At 41.7% G+C, this 25,002-nt stretch overlaps 1 protein-coding gene across 1 annotated transcript in view; it reads left to right on the top strand.

Moving 5' to 3' along the window:
* Positions 1 to 20: 20 nt before the first annotated feature.
* slc4a2b (solute carrier family 4 member 2b) overlaps positions 21 to 25,002 on the top strand; it is a 38,684-nt gene continuing 13,702 nt past the window's right edge. The window contains exons 1-6 of the mRNA XM_069667698.1: positions 21 to 246; positions 5,829 to 6,002; positions 18,267 to 18,435; positions 18,545 to 18,771; positions 20,859 to 20,983; positions 21,793 to 22,013. Of these exons, the coding sequence (XP_069523799.1) occupies positions 5,943 to 6,002; positions 18,267 to 18,435; positions 18,545 to 18,771; positions 20,859 to 20,983; positions 21,793 to 22,013 (802 nt within the window). The 5' untranslated portion in view covers positions 21 to 246; positions 5,829 to 5,942. The remainder of the gene's footprint in view (positions 247 to 5,828; positions 6,003 to 18,266; positions 18,436 to 18,544; positions 18,772 to 20,858; positions 20,984 to 21,792; positions 22,014 to 25,002) is intronic.

The following is a 25,002-nucleotide window of genomic DNA, read 5'->3' on the forward strand; positions in this document are numbered from 1 at the left end:
GTGCATGTCGGCCTGAGAGAGGCACTCGACTCGAGAGGCCGGGACCGCACACGCTCTGCCAAGGCTCACGCTCCACATCTCTAACTCTTGCTCCTTTTGTCTCCCTCTTTCTCTCCCTCTCTCTCTGTTTTCTCCCTCTGTTTGTTTTTGTGCTGCACTCTGACCAGACCCGGGTCTCTCTCCACGGCAGAGTTCAGAATTGCACTACAATGTCTGCGGCGGCTTCTCTGCTGTAAGCACTCAAAGGTATGGAACAATTACGGTTTATATTGATGAGTTTTTGTACTGCTTGTCTTTTACTGTCTATTTAATTCATTGTTTCAATGGGTGAGTCCTCAAATTAGGTTACCAGCGTCCCTATTTATAAGTGACACTCTAATTGAACTTAATACAAATCTTACTGTTTGTGCACACTTTCTAAACATCCAGCTGACACAAGGACAGAGTAGACCTGACTCAGGCTTAAACCATGATGATCTGCGACCAACAGTTGTAAACAAATCCTGCTCGGCTCCACAGGTTGCACGGAAGAAAATATCCCAAACTTTCCTCCCACTGGACTTTTAGGAGCACAAACATTATTTTCCATGGTTATAAGTCTTAAATTAGAGCCTTTAAAGGACATGCTTTTGGGGAAGTGATGCCTATCTAAATGCTGACCACTCATAGTTACTAAAAACAGAAGTATTTGTCCTCTTCTTAAAGCACACTCTATCCTGTTTATCACACGCATATTTTTCTGCATGTGTCTCCAACAAGCGATAAAAGTGTTCTGTAAAGCAGCGTTCACAATGTTACAGCTTGTTTTTGTGCTTGATAAGACGGTTACTTCACGTCACTTAGCAGCTGTCACAATCAGTGTTTAAGGGTAAAAAAAAAAAGTGTTCTTACAGCATGTATCGCCTGCCAACCAGAAACAACTGAATCACACTACGTCTTGTTTCCTGGTAAACTGAGATCAGTTAGACATTTGAAACCTCCTTTCCTCCCTGTCATTGTCCTGCTTTTATTTTATTACAGGCCTGCGCATCGGTTGAGGTTTGGACATTGTGATCAAGTTTCTATTCTAAGAGAGGAATTTTGATCGGCCGTTGGTGCATTTTATTCAACTTTAATTATGCCCCTTTTTGATTTTTGGAGAATTTGTAGATGAGCGTGCCGATCGCGGTCGACACTCGCGTTCCAAGCTACCAATTGAAGCCGGACCTTGGCTGGGATGTTCTGGCAAATCACAAGGTTAGGACACATGTGGGCTTGTATCGTGAGCTCGAGTCCAGCTCATAACCTCCGTCCCGCCGTCTGACTGTCTCGCTGTTTTCCCTTAATGTCATTATGAAGGTCAAAGGTCACACAAGAAGACGGTGGAAGATGTTGAAAAGAAAATTGCAACTTTTGAACCTCAGAGCTAGACTTGGAGTGAAAACGCATCTTTAGTTTAAAGGGGGGGTATTATGCAAATTTCAAGCTTCATATTTCACTCTGTGATACCTGTGGAGTAGCTTAGCATAATTTACAGTTTTAAAAAAATATATACATTTTTCTCACACTGGTGCTGAGTGCAGGCCCTCGTACAGCCTGTGCCTTTAACAACTCAGTCAGCAATGTCCCTTTTAAAGGGCCAGTTCGCCGATTTGTGTGCCTGTGGAGGATGCTTTCTGCTTCTCCAGTTGGCCTTGGAAAACCTGCACTGCACTTCCTCGATCTAAATCGTCAGGTTTGAAATGTAGACTGCAGACCTGAAGATTTGTTAGACAATCCACCGGTATATTCTAATTGTATTTCGGATTCTGTACGGCTCCAGCGTCTCTCGCTAGGCCCCTTTCAGAGGGAGGGGCGCAATGCACACTGGGTGTTGTAGGAATGTAGAATGGGCGAAACCACGAGCTGTTTGTACAACTTTCTCCACAGCTATGGCGCCAATTTCAAATACTATTGCTTCTATCGATCACAGAGAACACCAGCTTTGGCTGACAGTGGCTTTCTCCAGGGGCGAATTGCTCCTTTAAGAAACCTCGTCCCTACAAGCCCACTTTCTTCTGATTGGTCAAAGTGGAGCGTGTAGAAAAAACAGTGTGAAACCTGGCGTTCACAGCAGCCTGCAGACTGAGCTGGGAAGCCTGGGGATTACTCCAACATACTTTTACCTACAGATTTGAAACTTCACCCATGTTTAGTCTGGGCATCCAACATTGTAACAGTATATATATGTCTTAAAATGTAAAACAGCATAATACCCCCTCTTTAATGGTCAGAGGGAAATTTCTGATGACTCATCTTAAGCTTAACATTCTGCTGAAAACGGCAGGCCTGAAATGTGTCTTGATATTCCGAGTAAAAGGAGCTCCCTGAAGGAGACATTTTAATGGTGAGCTGAGCATTTTTATAACTTCTGGAAATTTACAGCATACCAAAGAGACTTTGTCAGGTGTATTTGTGATCTGTGGAAGAGATGACTCACCACCATGTCTACATCACAGATGTTAACAATGACAACGTTCTTCAACCGTCACCTTCCCCTAAAGATGTCAGAGAAATGTCAAAACTTTGATGATATTAAGATAAACTTAAACTGAATCCCTAATACGCCTTTAGATAAGAATGTGTATGACTGCAATGTTGGGTTGCAGTGGAGGTTACTCAATATCAGCTGTTGAGTCAAACAAATAGAGGTTGTGATGAATTTTGACCTACATACAGACGAGCTTTTTCCTCGTATTTTTTTAGGTCATCCTTTTAAAAGAGTTGACTTTTTTTTTCCCTAATAAAAAATTTAATTTGTAACATCTGAGGCTCTTTTGTTAGTTGGATTTGTAAGTTTACTGTCCGTAGATGATAAAGGCAGCAACCTCCACGTGATGCTGATTGTATGCTAACACTCTAGGAGGGTCACATGACGATGACAGTGACGGCCTGTCATGCTGTAAAAAGTCTTACTAACTGATAATGTCACAAGGCAGAGGTTAAGACAATTTGAACTAACCCAGATTAGCTTTGGAGTATAGGTCCAGCCCAAGCAGCGGATGACTAACTCTTTCTTAGTTCTGACATTTTTGGACAGAAGGAAGAACTCCAGAGTGTTTACAGCTCCTCCTGACAGGCCTCGGTCTGTAGCTGTTGCCTTCTTCCTGTTTTCATTCTTACTTCCTCTCAGGAGTAAGTCTTCCCGAAGCCCGTGACTCAGTCCTACATGGAAAAGTTTCGAAGAGCAGAAAAAATTTCCCAAGGAACACATTGTGAACCACCGAGCTTTAAGGGAAGAACTGCTTCCAGGAGAAATACAGAGCGGCTTGTCCTCCACTTCCTCTTGCACTGTCAGCATTCAACCATGTCCCTTTTGTCCTTTTGGCTGTTACATAAGGGACAGACACTTCTTTATTTATTCATGCCTCTGAGTGATTGCAGCCTCTCATCGAGGATCATGCTCTTTATAAAAGAATTGCAGGTATTGTTTTCTTCCTCTGATCACTATTGTTATCGGTATTATTACAGACGTGCCCTGAGGTAGATTAGCTGGTTCCCATGCTTTTCTCTCTGGATCCCAGGGTTCTGTAACGTTATCCCTGTGTAGCCAGCCCTGCCTCTTCCACAGCAGGGGGGTCTAGGTTTACTGAGAAAGTAATCTTCAAACACATGCGAGCCGACTCAAATTGACTCCTTTATCGCCATTACCACACAGATTGCAAAGTCTCAGGCGAGTTAAAGCTGTTACTGTGAATGGAGCAGCTGCTGGGATGTAATTTAGATTTGGCGCAGTGATTACCAACATGGCAGAGCAAACATGGAGCACTGCCAAAACACTGTGTAGTCTGCTCAGTGTCTCCTTGGCAGGTGATGTCTTTGTGCGGTCCAGTCCACATTGTCCAGCGCCTAAACGCTGCTGTCATTTTATCGCGCTTTAACGAAACACACGGAAAACTGTAGCTTCCTCGCTGTCAACAAGGTCGTTGATATGATTGTGCTCGGCCATCAGGGAGGCTTATCGTTTCTTTGATAGCTGCTGTCAGAGAGCCAGGGTGGCTTTGGAAGATGTTGGTTTCAAACTGTGACACAGAAAAGCAACAGGAAGAGAACGGACGACTGCTTAAAGACTGGAGGGAAACGGCTGTCTGTTAACAAGTCAGCCAGGGAGACAATTTTGGTTCAAGCTACAGGACCATGGTTGCCATGGATACTTAACAACTGTAACTACTACAACTTTATTAATTTAAATATATCATGTTTAGCATTTTTAGCCCGTTTTACTATAGCTGGAGCGATATATCAGTTGGCTGATATTAAAGGGGCGTATATCAGATGTATATCGGCACATGCAGTTTCCAGTATGCGGCGGTATGACGTCTCCTTTTACAGAACATTTCATGCTGCTGACAAAGATAAATAGTTTGTTGTACAATGCAGACTGACGAGTGATAGAGTGGGAGGTGATTCGCCGTGGCTCGTGCCGCCGCTTATCAAAGGGTCCTCTACACAGTAGCACTATGTTATCAGGCTCTTATCAGCCTCTAATGGTTAATGACATTGAATGGCAGTGTGATGCACGGCCTGAAATCAAGAAGCAAAGAAAGGAAAAGATACAGAGTCTCTATTTTGTGTTTTTAAGTGCGGCTGGGGCGGAGAGGAACTCGAGGTGCTTCCAGGAAATCCTTTATCACTGAGTCAGACCACATCAGACAGATAGTTTGAAAGTGAAACATGCTGTGTTTTCTGTTTTGATGGATTGGCACGTCAGCAAATTGGATTTGCGCAAATAGTCAGCGCAATTGAGGTCAAGGTTTCACTGTGTTTGTTGGGTGTTAAAGAATGGAAATAAGCCGCTGTCCGTCAAAGCTGGTGTTCTCTGTAATCTATAGAAGCAATAATATTTGAAATTGGCGCCATAGCTGTGGAGAAAGTTGTACAACCAGCTCGTGGTTTGGCCCATTTTACATCACTTTTGATCCATTTGGGGACATCTCAAAAACCATCAGAGTAAAGAAATTCATCTTTCGTGTTCTTCGAGGATGAATTGCGATAATTTTAACTAATGTCACCTCTAGCCCGGCATCTAAGATGAATTAGGTTTTCAAGGTAGACATCGCACCGACCAAAATAGACCCTACACCCAATCGGAGAAACAAAATAAGTCTTGTAACTCATCGTAATATAAACCCTTTTTACACTTTTTACATTATTTAGTCACCAACACGTAGCACTTGTACGCAACTAAAACTACCGCCCAGTTCGTCTAATCAGCGTCCTCAAACCAGCGGCAGCCATCATGGTTGTTTATGGCACTAAGACCTTCCCTTTATAAGATAATCTGTTGTGATTGGACTGACCTGAATCAGGCATGAGGGACATCTGTGTGCAACCAGAAGCATCTGCCAGAACATGAGCGTGCAGATTCGTCTCATTCCCAGGCTAATCAGCCGTAGTTGCACTTTCTGTGACGTGCTAATTAGCAAATGTTGGTGCGCTCATAGGCTCAACTAATTAGCTTAGCATTAGCATGTTAGCATAATCATTGTGAGAATGTATGACCATGGTAAAGCAATGATCTGTCTAAGTACAGTCTCAAACAGCCCCTAGCATGGTGGCTAACTTTTATTCTCCTTTATTCTCTTATTGTTGTCGCAATTTTTTGAGATTAATTAAAAAGTATAGCATCATTAAAACCAGCGCTTATCCGTTCTTATATGCTCGAGTAAAAATCCAAAACAATAACAACCACACCACTTCATATTGAGGGATCACTCTCCCACAGCTACAGTTCCCAGTGCCTCGTTTGCCTCATGTGATGACTCTCCAGCTTCACGTAGACTAACCCCACTGTCTCTATCTGCCTCCAGGTTATGCTGCCCAAAAGCTGTCTGAGTCCCAGTGAGAAAGAGAAGGGCTAAAGCCGCACCGATCCAAACCAGCTTTCCAGAACCTCTCTCCAGCAGCGAATCCACTGCGGAGCCATGAGCAACCCCGGCGCTCCAAACAAGATTACAGATACTGTGGCATCGGTTATTCACAGCGTGAGTACACACGACCGCACTCAGACATGTCGGATCAAGCTCGGCCACATGATACGACGCACGAGGAAGGCTTGGTTGCCCTGGTGACAAAGTTAAATTGTATTCGAGAGAAAATTGACGCAGTTCATGGCCTTTTAATGCACGAGAGTGTAGCTAGTCATTTTCAAACTCGCCCTCTACTTTGATTCATATTTTGGCTGTGCAGGATTTTTGCTGCATCAGCATCCTCCGTCCTCTCTGGCATCAGACTTTATGTCTTTTGGACAGTGCTGTTCCCTCCACAGCTATGTGTGTGTACAAATCTAGTCACAACTTGGAGCCAATTCCCTGGTAGAGTGCTTCTTACTATAAAAATAAAAGTGTTCAGAATAGTTAAAAAGCACAGAGAGGGAATTTCCCTTTTCATTAGAGCGCTGAAGAATGTGAACCCTTCCACAACTGAAACGGTTTCCTTCCTCTTTTTTCTTTAATTCAACATTTTACCAGCGTTGGGAACACTAAAATAATATTGGCACGTAATGAAAAGTGTAATTGCACGGCTGCTGGTGGGATTGATGTGATAAACATGGTGCCCAGGGGCAGCTGGTCAGCAGCCAAAGAAAGCAGCATTCCTCGACTCAAGAGGCTCTCGACGAGTTCATCTCGGGGTGATTAAGATGCTGCAGCCGAAATATCACAAGCTTAAAGGAAAAGTCCACCTCATGTAAAACCTCATATTGCTGGATATTGTAGGTTCGCGATGGTTGGTGGATTCCAGGAATTATTATGTTCGATTGCATCCCAGAAAATTGAAGGATCCTATCCCTGGATTTCCCCGAATGGCTCTCAACAGCCCAGATTAAAGAGAGCCCTCTGTGCTGTGGGTTGAAAGTGTAGGTGACTGGAACACAGTGGGAGCAAAAAAGATTTTCTCTCCACTTCTGACAAACTTGATGAGATGTACTTTTTTTTTTATCGTACTCTCCAGAGATCATTCCTGACACAGCACACGTTCCTGTTCAAACAGTCGTTAAGACGTGCTCATGGTGTTTATTTGAAAGAAACTGAGCCTAGTTGTATTTCAGTGCAACACCAATATAGGAAACGCTCGCTTTCCCTTAGCTTAGCATTTTTTTGTCTGTGAGCGGTCAGCTGCTTCCTTTTCCAGTGTTGCACAACTGTGTGAGCATGCTGACACCTCTGCATCTACCTCTGTGGACTCTCCTCACTGGACATAAACAACATAAGTGCTGTCCAAGTTCGAAACCTAACCCCCGCAGAGTATTTAAGAGGTGGAAGTGGATATAGGAAACTTGAAGACTGGAACATGAAAGATGTGCTGGAGACAGAGTGTGCTTTTAACTACCTCTCATATTTTGTTTTAGCATTTGGATCATTTATTTATTTAAGAAAACAACGTATCGTGTAATTTAGTAGCTCAACCACACCACAAAATCACAGCCAGACACCTACGCTCACAACAATAAGACAAAAACTAAAAATAAATGTAAAATAGATACTTAAATGCAATGTTAGGTTATTTTTATCATCAACATGAATGAAATGAGTTAACACATAAAAAGGTGAAACATGTCTGTTTCAGTGTGATGTAATGGCACACCTTTTTCCTACATGACAGTTTGCAAAAGTATTAAAGTATCACAATGGCATTGTTTGCTTGGGATCACAGAATGAGTCCTTTGTTACTAAAACAGTTTTGTCATGATGATTAAGGGAAACAAAAGTAGTCTCCACCCCTGTCCTGCCTTTTTACAATGCGGAAAACGTCTAATTAAAGACCCAACGTGACTCAAATTCATACCAAAAGCAACAACTCTATTTGATCAATCCACCTGTCTGTTCTCAAAATAAATACCTCACATGGTCTGAGAATACTGACTAAAACTTCAAAGACACATTTCTCATAACACACACAAATGTTAAAGTAATAATCTCTATGATTTTCATGTAAATAAATGTCTGTTAAGTCACTATCACCCAATGAGGTAACACAATGGTGGTCGGTCTCTGCAAGTGTTGCGAGTAAACAGTAATCTACTATGGCTGAACAAACAAAGAAAAGATGGATGACTACAGATACAACTTCAACAAGAAGTGAAAATCCAAAGAAAACTCGACGCTCAGATGAAGCAAACAGTCTAAAAAGGAAAGCGAACGTCAGCTTGAAAATTAAATCTTCGAGATTACAACTTTAACTATAACAGGGCTCTGGTTTAGCTCAGCAGGTAGAGCAGGTGCCTCACATGCACAGGCAATAGTCTCACCCTCGGCCCTTTGCTGCATGTCATCCCCCACTCTCTTCTCCCTATATGTCCTGTCTCTCTTGAGCTGACCTATAAACAAAGGCAAAAAATAAAAACAAATATTTTAAGACAATATTAACCATAATATGTTCATTTGTTTACGTTCATGTTTATTTCATCCTGTCATTTCACGAACAATCCCAGTTTGACTGCACACACTCGAAACACATCTGCTTCATGCAGACAGAGTTTAAAATCAAATCTTAACTGGATTTAAACATAAACAGCTTCTGTAAACTTTCAGACAATAATCTGATTTAGTGTCGAGGGAGGGAAGCTACTGGGCTTTCTTCAGGCACACTCGCACCGAGCCAAGGATCGGCTAGCCACGCCTTGAGGAAGACCCGATGAGGGCTCAAACCTGTCTGTGTTCATTTCTTTAATATTGATGTTCTTTTACGAGAGATGCCTTGATTCAATAACGGCATTTTAAACTAAAACCTTTGCTCGGTGCCTGAAGAAAGCCCAGTGATCCTTGACTTGATAAACAGTCTGTTACTATACTCCTTTGTCTTGCTCTTTATACTTAAAACAGAATACTTTAAAATGGATTGACAGTAGTTTCCCGTGTTGCCCCACTCGCCCACACAGTAACTAAAATACAGACAAATAAGTTCAAAGGGCCTTACGATCCAGCATACGTATGGGCAATATATAGGCCTTTATATGGGCAATGTGAGGTTTACAAGAAGGCTTGTGGTCTGATATCGCACAAACCATAGTCTATACACAAGATAAAACGCAAGATAAAAGATCGTATTAGCTGCTGAAGACACCAGAATATGTTGCATTGCTTTGATGAAAGTTTTGATTGACTCTCTTAAATCCTGCTCAGAATCAGCATGTCTTTATTGCCATTTATAGCACACAGACATATATCTCCCATAAAACCTGTTCAGATTGCAGACTGCAGTGTGACTGTGATATAATGAAACTAGCCAGCAGCCAGGTTGTCCGGTGACAAAGAAGCTTACTGCAGATAAAAATGTTTGCTCTATGACGGGGCCTGCGCTCTTATTGGCTGTGCTCTTGGCTCCAGCTCTTACCAGGTTAATTATTACCTCTTTAACAATGTGTGTTTGTGTACGCGTGTGTGTGTGTGTGTGTGTGTGTGGTCAGGGAGAGTTCAGATAATCTTCTCTGGATTTTTCGGGGGTGAAACAGAGTAATGTCTTGCCGCGGAAATCTGCCCGCGTCACGTGACTTCTAACTGAAATGGGTTGTCTTTCATAAAAGTAGTGGCGCCGCTTTCTTTTACTTTTGACATTGGAAAAGCAAATACAGCTATCTTGCTCACCCGCGTGTAACTTGATGGATTACGTCGACTATCTGTACTCATTACAGGTGAGTTTGTTTAGCATGGAGGAGCTGAGGTAACGTGAGTCCAAAACGTGGTCCTCTCTCTGTTTCTGAGTGTGATTTAAGTCTCGTTCTTATCAAACTCATTTCACTATATCCTTAGTAGTGCAAATACAGATTTTTTTTAAGTCTGTGTGTGACCTCACTTTGGTTGTTTTAGGTAAATTTAACCTCACCACGAACTCCGCAGCTGGTTAATGTTCAGTCAGGCGCTTGTGCTTTTCAGATGCGTTTTTACTTTGTCAACAGCTCATTGACTTTTCTCAGGCATTAGCAAACCAGGGTAATAATTACTACCTAATGTCAACCTAATGTGTCACTAGTTACAGACAGTCACCTCTCTCGTGTCTGCTGCAGTATGACATATTACACCAGCCGCAGCATGCAAGAACAGGGCGGCGGGGCATTGCAGACACACTGCTCCACCTGAGAACACCACTGGTTTTATTAGACTTATTATCATTAAGGAATAGTTTTACACCTTCATGAATTTACTTTCTAGTTAACAATTAAATTGTAAAACAGTGCAGTAAATATGAAAATGGAGCTAGGAGGCTGTTAGCTTAGCCTAGCATACAGACTGGAAAGAGGGGGAAACAGGTGTTAGAGGATGGTTGTTTCCACTTGTAAGCTAGTAGGCTGCTCGCTATGGTTTCATATTAGCTTAACGTCAGAGCAATGTTCTCACCCATCTGTCAGCAAGAATATGAAGAGGAGTATTTTCCTGAATTTTGAGCTTAGGCATTTTAACCAAAGAGATTTTAATTATAAAGTGTATGATTTTTTTGATGCCTGAAACAGTAAAACTCCAACAGCTAAAAAATCTTTCTTGGTAAGTTAATCTTCTCGTGACCCTGTTAGCTTTTTCTCGACCCCTTTCAGCAGTTTGACCCGGCAGCTCCAGCGTGAACCCAAATCGACCGTCATCACTTTATACTGCAATAGTGAACTTTGAGATTTAAGCGCAACCCATATCAGTGACACTTTGATGAGACAGTTGCTGTCCGGAAGTGAGCCATCACGCCTCAGAGAGAAGGATTAGTTCAGAACTGTTCACACCACCTCCCACCTATCATGTTTTATGACATGTCTAACCCTGCAGACTTCCTCAGAATCGCCCTCGCTCGACACACTCAGACTTTATCAGTATCTTGGGCTATCTTTATGCCTGGCTACTGAAACCTTGTTTGCACAGTATGAGTGATAAAGCTGTTGACTGTTCAAAGCACAATTACCGATACAAATATAATCAAAAGGTTTCACCAGACAGGAAGCAGAAACTAAGACATATTGTGCAGACTTATTGGAGGATGTCTCGATTACATGGCGTATACACTGAGTTTAAACAGTGCAAATATGTCTCTTACTTTATGATGAAATAGGAGGCGTGTGTAACACAGTGCCTTCATATTACAACATCAACCATTAGAGGAAACTGGGTTACAACTCCCAGAGAATAATCACAAACTCAGAGCACAACGTTGCTTTCAGATCTCCTTGCAGACTCGTGTAAAGATACGTAGGAATGCAGTGACTCAACAGCCACACGGTACGACGTGTTCGCTGCAACATCCGCAGCCTACAGTATCTCCCCCTTTCCCCTCCAAGTGCTGACTGTGTGGGATTTGAGCCTCGCTCACGACACAGATAATCTGCTCTGCAGCCTCCACATGCTGTTGAGTGTCCGCCTCGTTATATAACTCCGCCGCTGCACATGCACACGACTTTCTTAAACTTTATGAAATATGTTGCTTCATAATTTTTATTTTATTTTACTCTCATGCATTTCTACATTTTAATGACTTTCAGCCAAAGAAAATTCAGTATGTGTTTGTCTTTTCTGTTGTTGTTGTCCGCTGATATTCCTGCTGCCTAGTTTGGGTCATGTGATAAACAGCTTCAGTCACAGACGAAAATATCCTTACAACTATTGGCAGGATTTCCATGAACTTTGGTACAGATATTCATGTCTTCCTCAGGCACATCTAACAACTTCAGTGAATCCTTTCACTTTCTTTTAGCTCTTTTAGCACCATCACCGGGTCAAAATGTCAGTTTCTCAAACTTACATCCAAACACCTGTTAAACTAACGCCTTTAATCAGCTTTAGCTTTAAATGTAAAGCAAATGTAAGTATGCTAACTCTTAACTAAGATGGTAAACATTGTAAATAAGTTAGCATGCTAACATTAGCTTTAGCTCAAACCGTTGCTTTGCTAAGTTCAGTCTTACAGAGCTGCTAGCATAGCCTGTTTACTAGCATTTCTTGAAAACTTAATAAAGTTGGCACTCATTTTAAGATTAGCAAATAGTTAAAACATATTACAGTTACATTTCTATTGTACCTTTTTTCTCATTTTCAGTATATGTGCTTATTAAGAGTTCTTACTCCTAGCGTACAATCACTGTTAACTATAGGTTTTCACATTTCAAATATCAGTATTTGCTTTTTTTCCACACGCTTTCTAGCCTGCTAATTCCTAAAAGTAAACATATAAATATACTACTTTTATTGATCTTATGGATTGCTAATGCAAGATTTTCTAGAAGTACACCTGCACTCATGTATTTAGTCTTGAATGGGGGGTATTATGCTAATTTAAAGCTTCATATTTCACTATGTGGAGTAGCTTAGCATAGTTCACAGTTAAAAAACTCTCATACAGCCTCTGCCTGAAACGACTCAGTCAGCCCTGTCTCTTTAAGAAACCCCGCCCCTACCGGCTCGCTTTCTTCTGATTGGCCAGCTCTCTGAAGCCTGCTGAGGCTGCACTTTGTAGAAAAAACTATGTGAAACCTGGCGTTCACAGCAGCCTGCAGACTGAGCTGAGAAGCCTGGGGGTTACTCCAACATACTTTTACCTACAGATTTAAAACTTCACCCACGTTTAGTCTGGACATCCAACATTGTAAAATTATATATATGTCTTAAAATGTGAAACAGCATAATACCCCCTCTTTAAAGACTGAAAATAAACTGACCAAAGATGGTGAAACCTAGTCCAAAAAAATCCCATATTTACCTGAAATTCTGTAGTAAAGATGTCCCTTCATGGCCCATTGATTAAGAACACCTTGGTCAATATTTAAGCTTAAAGTTGAAGGTTAAACTGGGAGTTGAATGTCAAAGTGAGATTTTGTTCTCTGGCTGTTCAAACACGACTTATCCTTTCAGCTAGCATTCGCCTTCAAAGAGAACAAAAGCATTATTTATTCAGAGCAGACACAGTGGGCTGACTGGTGAAGGTGGCAGGCTGTTTGATCGAGCTGTGATTACAGCATCAAAAAGGCTTTTATATGCCGGGAAAGAGGGATTTCTCCTGCCTGTTGTTCCTTAATAGAGCAGGGCCAGAGCTCCTGTGTTGTCGTGAAGGACGGCAGTGACGCTTGTTGTCTCCAAATCCCATTGATTGGGATTAAGCTCACCGTGTCATCAGCAGATAAGTCCCTGAAACTTTGACTCATTACACAAGTCAAACTTTTCCTTTTTGTCCGTCACTTTTGTTTTTCCTCGGCTCCCCTCGGCTTGTTTTTGCACATGGTTTTCGGTTGTGGAAAATTCTCTCACCTCTTTGAGAATCCCTCACACATCTCTCCCAGCTCTGGGGATTCACTGTGAACCCGTGATATGAATGAGAGCTCTGTAAAAATAAGCTGCAGGATAGTGTAGCAGCACACATCTGGATGGGATTGCATACCCTGATGGGTTTGGATCAGTCGTCTTATTAAATTTTGAAGAAAGATTCTCCTCGTTAATTTTTGGCATGATTGATGAACTGAAGAGAAGTTTGGATTTGTAAAGATTTTTCCTCCAGTAAACATGATCTGTTCTGCTACTTGAAGTGTTCTTTGGTGCTTTAAAGTGCTGATTCGTCTTTTTACAGTTTGCTCTGGAGGTCACTCAGGGGAACATGAAGTTTTCTCGCTCCTTTTCTTGAGACTCTTGTTGACCTGTCAGGAAAAAAAAGACTATATGATGAATTAAACCTTGGGTCAATATTGAATGTGCTCCCGACAAGCTGCTTTCTACCTGTAAGTCTCAGCTGGTCCACACTTCAGTGCAGGCTTCTGTCACCAGTGTGTGGCATGTAAAAACAGCTCAAAGTAAACTCCTCACAGTTATGTGGCTCATGGGAATCAGTTTTTCACACTCTCTTTGGACATGCCTTTATTTATGAACAACTGTCGGGTTATAAATATGATACATTCAGGATGAACTCTGGAGTCTCCTGTCCACAGTTACTCATGTTGGTGGGTTGGATGTGCTTGTTTAAAGAGGATCAAACAAAGGGGCACAGCATGTTGACACGGTGTGTATAAATAGCTGCCAGTTCTTATCTGTCTGTATTAGGGATAGACCGATTATCGGCCGGGCCGATTATTGGCGCCGATATTCGGCATTTTGACGCATATTGGCATCAGCCATTTTTTTTTTTTTTTTTTTAATCCGACGGCCGATAAGAGATCAATTTAAAACTGGGTTATTTTGGCTCTGATGCATATGCTTAAAGGCATTTAAGCAAAGTAAAGTGTTGGAGTTATAATTATTATTATTCAAAATTTTGACGCCAATATTTTCACTTTTACTGCAAATGAATATCGGCTTCAAATATCGGTTATCGGCCTCCGTGACTAATAATAATCGGTATCGGCCCTGAAAAAACCATATCGGTCTATCTCTAGTCTGTATGTGATGGGTTATTTAACTTTATGGAAATGTTTAATTTGATTTGCTATAATATTATTTAGGAATTTATTTTTGCGGTTTTTGATACAGTTTGGAAAACCGTTTGATTATAAATGCGTAATGTTGGATAAAAAAGGCCTTTACTGAAATAAGGAAGCGATACCACAAGTGAAAGTTGTGCATCCAATATTCGATTTATTAGTATCATCAGTAAAATGTATCAAAGTAAAACTACTTTAAGGAAGTGGTCATTGTAATATACTGATGCATGCACTCTGATGCAAACAAGTGTTTTACCGCTGTAGCTGGAAGAGATGGAGGCTGTTTTAACGACTTAAAGCTCCTATCAGGAGTTTTTAGCTGGTTATGAAAGTCACTGGAATGAATACAGATGCCTCTTTATATATATATATGTTTTTAGATTACTTTTTTTGGCATTTGCTTTTATTGCATAGGACAGGAAGAGAGACAGGAAATGTGGGGAGTAGAGAGTGGGGGGTGACATGCACCAAATGATCAGCAGACCAGGAGTCGAGCACTGTAGGCTCTGTACATGGGGTGCCTACTCTACCAACTGAGCTAAACCAGCGCTTCCTGATGCCTCTTTATAAGCTACAAAAGCAAATGAGATATCCTAAACCAGCGAACAGATTGATTATTTCTTTATAGTTATTTTTAATGGCTGTAACCACTGCCGGGGGGCAGAGGCGATTAACTTTGCATTACCAAACTGCCTTTTTTCTTTATTTTCCACAGCAAAGATTCACAGCAAGTGATACGTTTCAATGTTAAAAGAAAGCATGATTTTTTAAAATATGTACAGGACAAGATCAGCAAAGAGATGAGAGGGAACACTTTGTCCACAGGGGGCGCCAAAATCATAGGAGCTTTAATATCCAGTGAGGTTATCCAGTGCTCTACAGAGGCAAAGAAATGGAAGAAAAATAAATTAGGCATTACAAAACAATGAGAAGTAAAATCCTCAATTACACAATAAGCGTGGATTTAATTAAATTACGCTAGAATATAATTATTTGTTAAAGCTAACATTTAGATAGAATGAAATACGATATATAAAACTAAGTTAGAGTGCAGTAATAAGTCCAACAAAGAAAAAAAGCCGCACTAGTGGAAAACAATCAATCAGTTAATCAATCCAGGGGTCGGGCTCCACCGAATGGTCTCAAGATAAATCTGTGGTCATGACAAAACGTTAATTCTGCATAATTCTGCTGCAAAAATTTGGAGATTTCTTTGTTATTTGGCTTTTTGTGAACACTGGATAATTCAATGAGTATTAAGAGGGAGAATGAGAAACTGAAACTGCTTACAAACGTGATACGGCGCCGTAACAAGACGGCCTTTTTATAAGAGGTCACATGACAAGAAAAGGTTGGGAATCTTATACAATACATATTCTTATATAAGCAAATCAAATGCTTCTTTCTGTTAAATATTAATCTGTAAAACAACCCGTTGTTAAAGCTTTCAGATGTATGTAGTAGATTAAAAAGTTAAATATTTTTTAGTTCAATGTACATAGATGGAAAAACTCACATGCAACTTTACTAGGCAGAGTTCAGCACATTCTACTCTTAGTTTAATATATCACAGTGTATTTGTGTACTTTTTCAGCAGTCTGCTGTGCGTGTCAGACACAAAGCTAAGCAGAAGCTGCAGGTGAGAGGAGTAACCGTACACCATCACATGCTTTCTGTTACTCCCTGCAGAACTGGAAAGAATTGAATATATGACACAACATGTTGGGTGTCCTGAGAACCGTTTGTGGGAGAATCAGATGACTTGTTGCCCCAGAAGAGGTCACTGCAGGATCTGACTACCTGTGCAGGATTCATGGAAACATTTAGGCTGCTTCGAGGCGGCTAATGCGCAATCCTGTTAGCCGGAGTAGATCCACTTGCTCTGTTGGCTCCGGCCAAACCCTATCACAACATCCCTCCGGCAGAGCGGGGCACAGTGGGGCGCAGAATCCTGCTGCAAGAAAACAGATCTCTTATCACCCACATGATCCCTGTCACACCACTGCACGGACAAACAGTAACTGATCAATGCACATGGCTATTGTTTCCAATTTAAGTCTCATTAGCAGAAGGGCGTGCGTGAGAGGCCTCGTCATGTGATGTCTGGACTGTGGCGTATTTGCAGAACCAGAACTCCCTCTAGTGTTGGTTTGTGAGGGTGTCCCAAACTCACACTACAGGCTAATTCTCTGCAGGGTTTAAGCATGCATTATGCTCACACTGGAATAAAAAGTAACTGTGCAGACTAAAACACTCCTCCTGATTGACACTATTCTCCCACAATGCAACACACAGATTAGGGGCTTATCACAGCTGGAAACCAGTCAGTCTAATTGTTGATGATGACTTAAGAGTTCCAGAAACATCCCAGGGGACAGAAATAACTGTTAATTTGAAGGGAAAACTTTTTCCTCTCTTTAATTGTTTAATTGGCAGAAAAATCCTAAAGCCACTGAAGTGACAAAAGCTTTATAAAGGCAGGTTTGTCCTGTAACCCGAGAGTTTCACCACTTAGAGAGTACAGGTACAGTCATCACACACGCAGACTTTTAATCCAGAATAAATCCAGTGAGAGTTGATTTATGTTTATTGCAAAAAATAAATATGAAATACAGATTCTGGATTTTAAACGATGACAATATAGATGCTAAAAGAGCAATTCTTTCCTGGTGGTTCTACATGACATGCGTTTGTGTTTGACGTGACCAATGAGCAACAACTTTTCATTTTTGGTTGTTTATTTTCCAAGATCCACAAATCAAACAAAAGGATCGGACGACGAGGCCAGAGTGTCGCCAGGCAAACAGACTACTACAATACTATTCAAACAATATGTCTTTGAAGGATCTCAGTCATCCAGGTCATTGTATTTCGAAGCTTAATCTAAAAGGCAGCTGCTCTTGGTTGAAGTTCTTGAAGACGTTTCACCTCTAATCCGAAAGGATCCTCAGTTCAGAACTGAAAGTCCAGTTGCCTTTTGGATTAAGCTTATTCAAACAATAAGCTTTTGGTGCTTCAGCAGCGGTCTAAAACATAATAGCTGCATACCTGAGAACACCTCTAGCCAAAATGTCTCACTGGATAAATCACAGGCTGCAGTCACCTGTCCATGAAGGGGGCGGGTGTGTTAATACGCACCGTCCTCCCACTCCGAGCCGGCATTCATTAATTATCGCTCAAATCATGACAGATAAGAAAACACACGTAGCAAAATTAATGACAAATTAATAACAAATCAAAATATTCAATACATTTTTAAAGCAACTATTTGGCTCCAATAGATGCAAATCATCAATTATCTGTCGTGCCTGCGGTCAATGATGCTATGTGCTGTGACCCTCCATCATAGATACATAGATCTTTATTGTCACTGTTATAAAAAACAACGAAAGGCAGTTTAGCAGCTCTGGACAAAACACAGCAGTATTAAGACAAAACAAGACACCCTACAAACATATTAAGAACATGCTAAATAAGAACATTAAATAAATAATAAAGGGCGTGTGCTGTGATTGGGGCTTGTTGGAGGGGCATCATGCGTCATATGTTGGCGCCCCCCACCACCTGCCTGGGGTGCACACATATTCACAGACGACTTAAATGCAGAAAAATTAATAAACAGTGTAAACTAAAATGCGGCTCCTACAGTCACAGTTTGATTACCTTTGCATGTCACAGATATCAACAATTCTATGGGTATTAAAGTATGTAGGATACTCCTTAAACTTGTGCTTTTATTATGCATTTTTCTACATTTATTCACATCAAATCTTTATTAACTAATGCCCTATGGCGTATATATAAATCAATCAAAAGATTTTTCCTCTTATTTTGTGTCTCTAATTTAAATACTCATTTGTTGTTTGTGTTGCAGCCAGAGGCTCCCGCTGCCTCATCACTGCACGGGACTCCTCACCCTGACGAGGAGGATGACGGGGACCTGAACAAAGCTTTGGGCGTCCAGCGCTTTCAGCAGATCCTCAGCCCCGCTGCTGCCGTACCTGATGAACAGCACCACAACTACCATGAGGAGGACATTGAATGTAAGAGTCTTCTTTTTAGTTCAATGCATTTCAATATTCAGGAAGCCACAGAATTAATAATAATAAGCTTTTAAAGCATGTGTAAAAAGTTGGTGTATCTTCTCCCCAGACCACCGTCACTCCTCTCACCACATCCACCGCCCGCTGTCCAAACTGCCCTCCGAGGGACGCAGGAAGAAGAGCAGCAAGAAAAGGAGGAAGGACAAAGATCACAAAAGCAGCCACGCTCCCAGCAGCGGCCCCATAGAGGAGGGAGAGGATGAGGAGGAAGAGGAGGACGAGGTGACGGAGACGACTTCTGTTCCGTCTGAGTCTGAGAAAGGCAAAGACGTCGAGGTAATCACTGAACTTTGTGCTGATGTTAAAGTGAATATATGAGTGAGAGGAGAAGCACTGATAGGATTGACTTCTGCCTCAGAACATTGTCAAGTATTTAAGTATTTACTAAGTATTTTACTAAGCAATAAATGAGCTGATTATTGTCTTGATTACAAACACTGTATGCAGATCAGCAGAGAAAAATCTGCGATGTGTGATTACATTGTTCAATATTGCAATAACAATAAGTTGTGCGATAAATAAACAAATATTAAACAGTGCTTATTAGCTATAACTTTTAGTATGTATGCCTATCTGCTGCTCCACATGTTTTACACAGTACCTGTGTTTGCACATGTCCCTCCTGAGTCCAGAACTATTTCAAAAAGTGACATCTATTAATCTGGTGGTAGCTGATAGTTGCTTGGTCTTCATCTTATCGCATCAAAATGGCCTGAAAGCACGACCATTATACCCAGGGCTCCATCCAACAGGTCACATTTTCGAATGCTTAGTGACAAAGCGCGGCTTGTTTACATAAAATGTGTTTTCTTATTAATCGCAATAAATTCAGACTTTTACGATGTGTTTATTGCGATAACGATTAAATTGTGTGCAGCCCTGATGCAGGTCTACCACTTGTTAGGGAGAGTTTTTATTTTATTTTATTAAATACTTTAGAAAAAATGTGCCATTTTACTCTGAAGTGATGTTTCGGTTTATTCAGGATTGAATGCAGAGATCCCTAAAGTCCATTCTTTTCAATAGTTATAAATGGATTATCAAAATGGTTTCTGAAAATGTTTTAAAGTGTGATTTATTTCGAATAAATGCACAAAAGTACAATAGTTGTATCAAGTCCACCAGCATCAGTGAATGTATGACATGTATAATGGTGACAATATCTTGTTTTAACTGCATTTTGTTATAAAAAAATCAAAAACAAAATGCTTTGTATAACGCAGGAAAGTTGGATAAAGAGCGCCCTCTGGTGTAACAGTCAGGTTGTAACTTTGCACACCTTTATCCCTTACCTTTATATATTCTTAAAGTCTTTAGTTAAAATAAGAACACCTGTAAATGTAGATGTAAAGGGGGTCATTGTGACTGTTAATGTCCATGTCTTTACATCTTAATGTTCAGGCTTCAGGATCGATACCCACCCCGCTCGCTCACTGTTGTAGCATTACCATATTTTCCTTTATGAATATTTCAGTATAGTTTTAATCATTCATCAGTGGGTTTCATGTTTGGTTCTTAGTATTATTAACATCATAATCAGGTTAAATCGGGTCCTGTTTTATGAAGCATAATGATTAAGATGAGTTATGTTGGATCAAATAACTGATTTTGTTTTGAAGTCGGATAAGCATTTCTGAATCCTTGTTGCCCTTTGATCCATCCTAATTCAGAACATCAGACGAGGACTTGAGGATGAATGGATTAAAAGCATTTTTAAAGTGCATTTAGAAAGGACACATCACATAAATCTGTCAAATTGACTTAAGAAGAGATTTAAAGAAGTCTCTGATTCTGCACGCCTCAGATCTCATCTCCTCTGGCAGGTCGTTCCAAAGTCGAAGGGCCCTGACAGCAAAAAGTACGTTCGCCTTTAGATTTGAGCCTCCACTTTGGAACGACCAAGAGGGCCCCATCCGAGGACCCAAGTGCTTTAAAAAGCTTTAAAAGTGATCAGTAAAATCTTAAAATCAATTCTAAATCAGTTCTAGAACAGACAGGGAGCCAGAGGAGGGAAGCAAGGACAAGTCGTCTGTTAAACCAGTACGAAGCCGAGCTGCTGCATTCGGGACCAGTTGGAGGCCAGAGATTTTTCTACTGGGTCTGTCCATTGTTTAAAACTGCAGAGTCCTCATGAGATAGATTTTGTTGTGAGAAAATAACTGCAGATTTGTGCCGTAGACATCTAAATACATCTGTTATCAAGATGAATTTCCTTTTTTACTTTAAAGACTTATTGCACCATGCTACTAAAACCCTTCGAGGCGTCTCTGTTTTACTCTGATATCCAAAGTCTTGCTTTGAGTTTTGGTTTCACTGTCGTCTTTAACAGTTAATAGCGCTCTAACTCTGTATTCTCTCCACAGTTCTTTCTTTCAGATGAAGACCATGTGGCTAAACGTGGCAAAGAGAGCCCCCACTCAGCCCGGGAGCTGGATATCGTACCGCACTCTGCAGAGGGAGCAGACACTGACGATGCCACTTCCTCAGAGTGAGTCGAGTCCAGTTCTCGGACTTAAAAACAAAACAGAGAAAGGGGCGTGAGAGATTTATAATCAGGCTTTACCTGCTGTGATGATTGCATAATGCATGACAGGCACATGTTTGCTCGGGCCAGCGAGGCACACACTGTACGTTACCATGTCTCAGGCATCCAGTGGGCCTGCTGGGCACGATCTGATGGACCTGAATAATCCGCTCCTCAGAGACCCATATATCACCTGTCGCTATAGACGACACAACACACCTCAGCAGCACCAGGCTCCCCCCTATGACATTTGCTTTTCCTCTTCATGAGGCTTTAATCTGGGCTGGGGGAAAGCTGCGGATACACCTTTTGCTTGTTTTCAGCCGATCAGAGGGGATGTATTTTACAAAACAAGCTGACGTAAGGGGAAAAGAATAGACTTATAGTTCTGTGGACAGCTGACAGTGACAGGACGGTGAGTTCATTATGTTCATTATGTTCATTCCAAAGGGAATTTAAAGGATTTGTTCTAGCTGAGCATCTTTTTGGAGTTTTTTGTGCATTTAAATCTTAAATGTTCTGACCTGAGAGATGCAGCTTTATCACAAGTGTAGCAACGTCTGCAACACAAAGTATCTGGGGTGAAAAAATGACCAGTAAAAACAGAGTAGTAGGATTTTGTTAAAGTATTTTTTCCTGCTTCACATGCAACGTTTTTTTAGGGGGGAAATGTTCAGTCAACTGAATGAAAATAACCAAAAAACAAAAGCTCCTCAGTCACTTTTTTGAGCCTTCTGAGCTACAGCTTTGTCTCCATCTCCGCTTTTATCTAGTGTACCGACCTCGCCCGACGCTTCCAGCCCTGGTCCGCCGACAGCGCCACCCGAACACATCCCACTCACCCGGGTTTCCTCCTCCAGCCGCGGCTACGACCTGCAGGAGCGACGGCGCACAGGCAACATGACGGGCACCGAGCAGGCCAAGTACCAGCGCATCCCCACCGACGAGAGCGAGGCTCAGACGCTGGCCTCCGCTGACCTGGACGGCATCAAGAGTGAGTACAGATTAATGACACGATGATGGGCAGGTGTGTTAATGGGGCACAGCATGAAGATTTTATCAAGTTTGTCTTTAAAGAGGAGGTATTATGCTGTTTCACATTTTAAGACATATATGTTACAATGTTAGATGTCCAGACTAAACGTGGGTGAAGTTTCAAATCTGTAGGTAAAAGTATGTTGGAGTAATCCCCAGGCTTCTCAGCTCAGTCTGCAGGCTGCTGTTAACACCAGGTTTGTGATGTCACAAAGTGCAGTCTCAGCTGGCCAGTCAGAAGAAATCGGGCTTGTAGGGGCGGGGTTTCTTAAAGGGACAGAGCTGACTGAGTCGTTTTAGGCAGAGGCTGTAAGAGGGCCTGCACAGAGCATCCGTGTGAGAAAAATTAGGAGTTTTTTAACTGTAAATTATGCTAAGCTAGTCCACAGGTATTACAGAGTGAAATATGAAGCTTCAAAATTAGCATATTACCCCCCCTTTAAAAAAAGTATTTTTAATGGCATTCAGTGTATGCCTTCACTAACTGCTTCATGTGACATGAGCCCCGAACCTGCATTGTATCTGTGTGTGTATTTGCTGCTCTAGGATCTGTATATTAATGAATCACATGACTACTTGTATGTCAAAGAGATTCATCTTCCCTTAGCTCTGTTGTGGCATCTTTAAGCTCAGTGTTTTGGTTTTAGACTCCATCTTTACTTCTTTAATGTCTTATTGGTGACATTTTGCACAATAAAACTCCCTGTTTGCTGCCTGCCTAGCAACAAACATTAGCGAGACACGGGTAGCAACTAGCTAGTGAACACATTTGAGCTTTTAGCAGCTAAACTATATCTCTCTAGTGGGTGGAGGAGACCAAACGCAGAGCTAAACAAGACAAAATATTAGTCCAAAAAGGTTCATCTTGGCTTCACTGAACTTCTAAATACTTTTCTTATCAATAGACAATGATTTTAAGGTGTTTTTTAACCCTGACATTTCATCTCACATTCTCTCTGGTGTTCCTTCTTGCGCATACCTTCCTGTTTCTACGATATATGTTTTATTGCATGATAAGCAGGGCATCTCTTATATGACGCCACACCTTTTGTTCGGATCTGTTTTGTCCTATTAAAATAGCTGCCTTAACGAAACTGTGAGAAGGAAACATCTGGGAGGCGCACACGAGCAATAAAAGATAAAGCAGAACAGGAATACCTAAGGCCAAGGTCATTCGGTCAGAGCAACATGTACCACCGTTGGATCAGGGAGGCCATTGAGAACCTGAAACAGGCCTTAAGGACAATGAACCAGGAACGAGGGGGCATATATGTCGTCCCACACCTGGGATGCTGTTCTCAGGAAGCGGTCGCTCCTGTCAAATCTGACAGGACGATCAAATCTGTATAAACAACAGCTGCTTAGACACGTCATATGAGTCTTCTGCGGAAGACTGCAGGAAGACAGCAGTCAAAGCACGTCAGGGTAAAAAACAAAGATATGCATTTATCAGTTGGACATAAACACGACTTGAAGTAAATGCCAGTTTTCCCGTGTCTGCTGGACGTATAATAAGGTCTCTATGTTCACTATATCGACTTCATAAAGTGGTTACGTGTCGGTCTTGTACTTTCTGCCCCCAAGTCATCAACAAATCCATTAATGCCAATTTAAATCTCTCTGTTTTTATAAGGTAATAACGTCAAAATACTTGTGCGATTACACAACAATATTGCATTCTGGGATTTGTTGATGCTCAGATTCCTTCAGAGCAAGGGAGCAAGGGGTGGCTCACGGCTCTAGTTCTTCTACATTGCGTTCGGCTCCCCGCTGCCCTGTGACGTTCCCGGCCCCCCGGCCCAGCGTGGGGTTGTGTTCAAGGTCGGGGAGATTTACGTCAGGCCTCCGACCCCTCAGCAGAGAGCGGCAGCTTATCAGAGAGTGTGTCAGACAGGCCCACATTATTAAATTAGCCGTTCCTGCTGTCAGCTGAGGCCCCTGGACTGAGGCCCAAGCCAACATGGTGGCTAATTGTGAAACATGGACCTCGGTTCACAACCTTGAATCATTAGTGAAATAAAACAGAGTTAAGTGGACGCGAAGGTAAATCAGAGAGGTTGTTGATGGAGGTATGGGCTTTATATCCTCCAGATATTCAGTCATTATGCAGCTTAGAGAAGCAAAGTCGAGCCTCCCAACATCTTCATCACCTCTTATTTTATGTGTCTTCTTTTATCTTCCTGCCGCCCTCATAAATCATCCTGGGAAAGTGTCTCTGTCTCTGGCTGCTGCTCAACAAGAGGAATTATTAGATCACTGTCCCTCCCCTTTTGTGTGACCCGAGCAAATTAACACCTCTGCTCACTGATGCATTCTGATCGCTTCAGCCGAGGCGGGGTCAGGCGCCGGTCAAGAAGCGGCAACTTTTTCCGATTTGTCAAAAGTCACACACACGTCGCACGCTGCAGTTTAGAGGCACGTAGTCAGACGGCCGTGCCAGCGCTAACCCTACGCCCACCACAAATCCTCCCCTACCTTCAAAAGCTGCCAATCAGGCCTAATCTTTACTCCAGGGGCTGCCCCAAGCTTCACTCGGACATCATGAAGGGACTTCACAATCGAGCCACTCAGTAGAAATGAAGAGATTGTAAAAGTAAAGCTAGAATGGACACGATTGATCGTACAGCTTTTGAACTTCAAATTGCCGCTTGGTTTTTAGACGATGAGTTTGAACATTGATGAAGAACCTTAAAAGCTCCCATGTTTATGTCATAGGACTCTCAGGCTCTGACAAAGGTAAGGTTGGTATTTTTTAAGGGGATGTCACTTACTTTCTAATATTTTCTTCTGCAGCATTACAGTCAGATTTGGTTAGATTTCTTTTAGCCAGTGTACCAATTTTGACCTCATCTTTGAAGTCAAATCCTGCTCGCAGTTTTGTGTTGTTTCTGTGCCATCCGGCGTCTCTCTCAGCATCCTTTTCAATGCCTGTTGTGCTGCCAGAGTAA

This window comes from Semicossyphus pulcher, unplaced genomic scaffold (genome assembly GCF_022749685.1).
Source record: "Semicossyphus pulcher isolate SPU_LCO1_2020_fin unplaced genomic scaffold, fSemPul1.0.p SCAF_18, whole genome shotgun sequence".
Taxonomy (NCBI): Eukaryota; Metazoa; Chordata; class Actinopteri; order Labriformes; family Labridae; genus Semicossyphus; species Semicossyphus pulcher.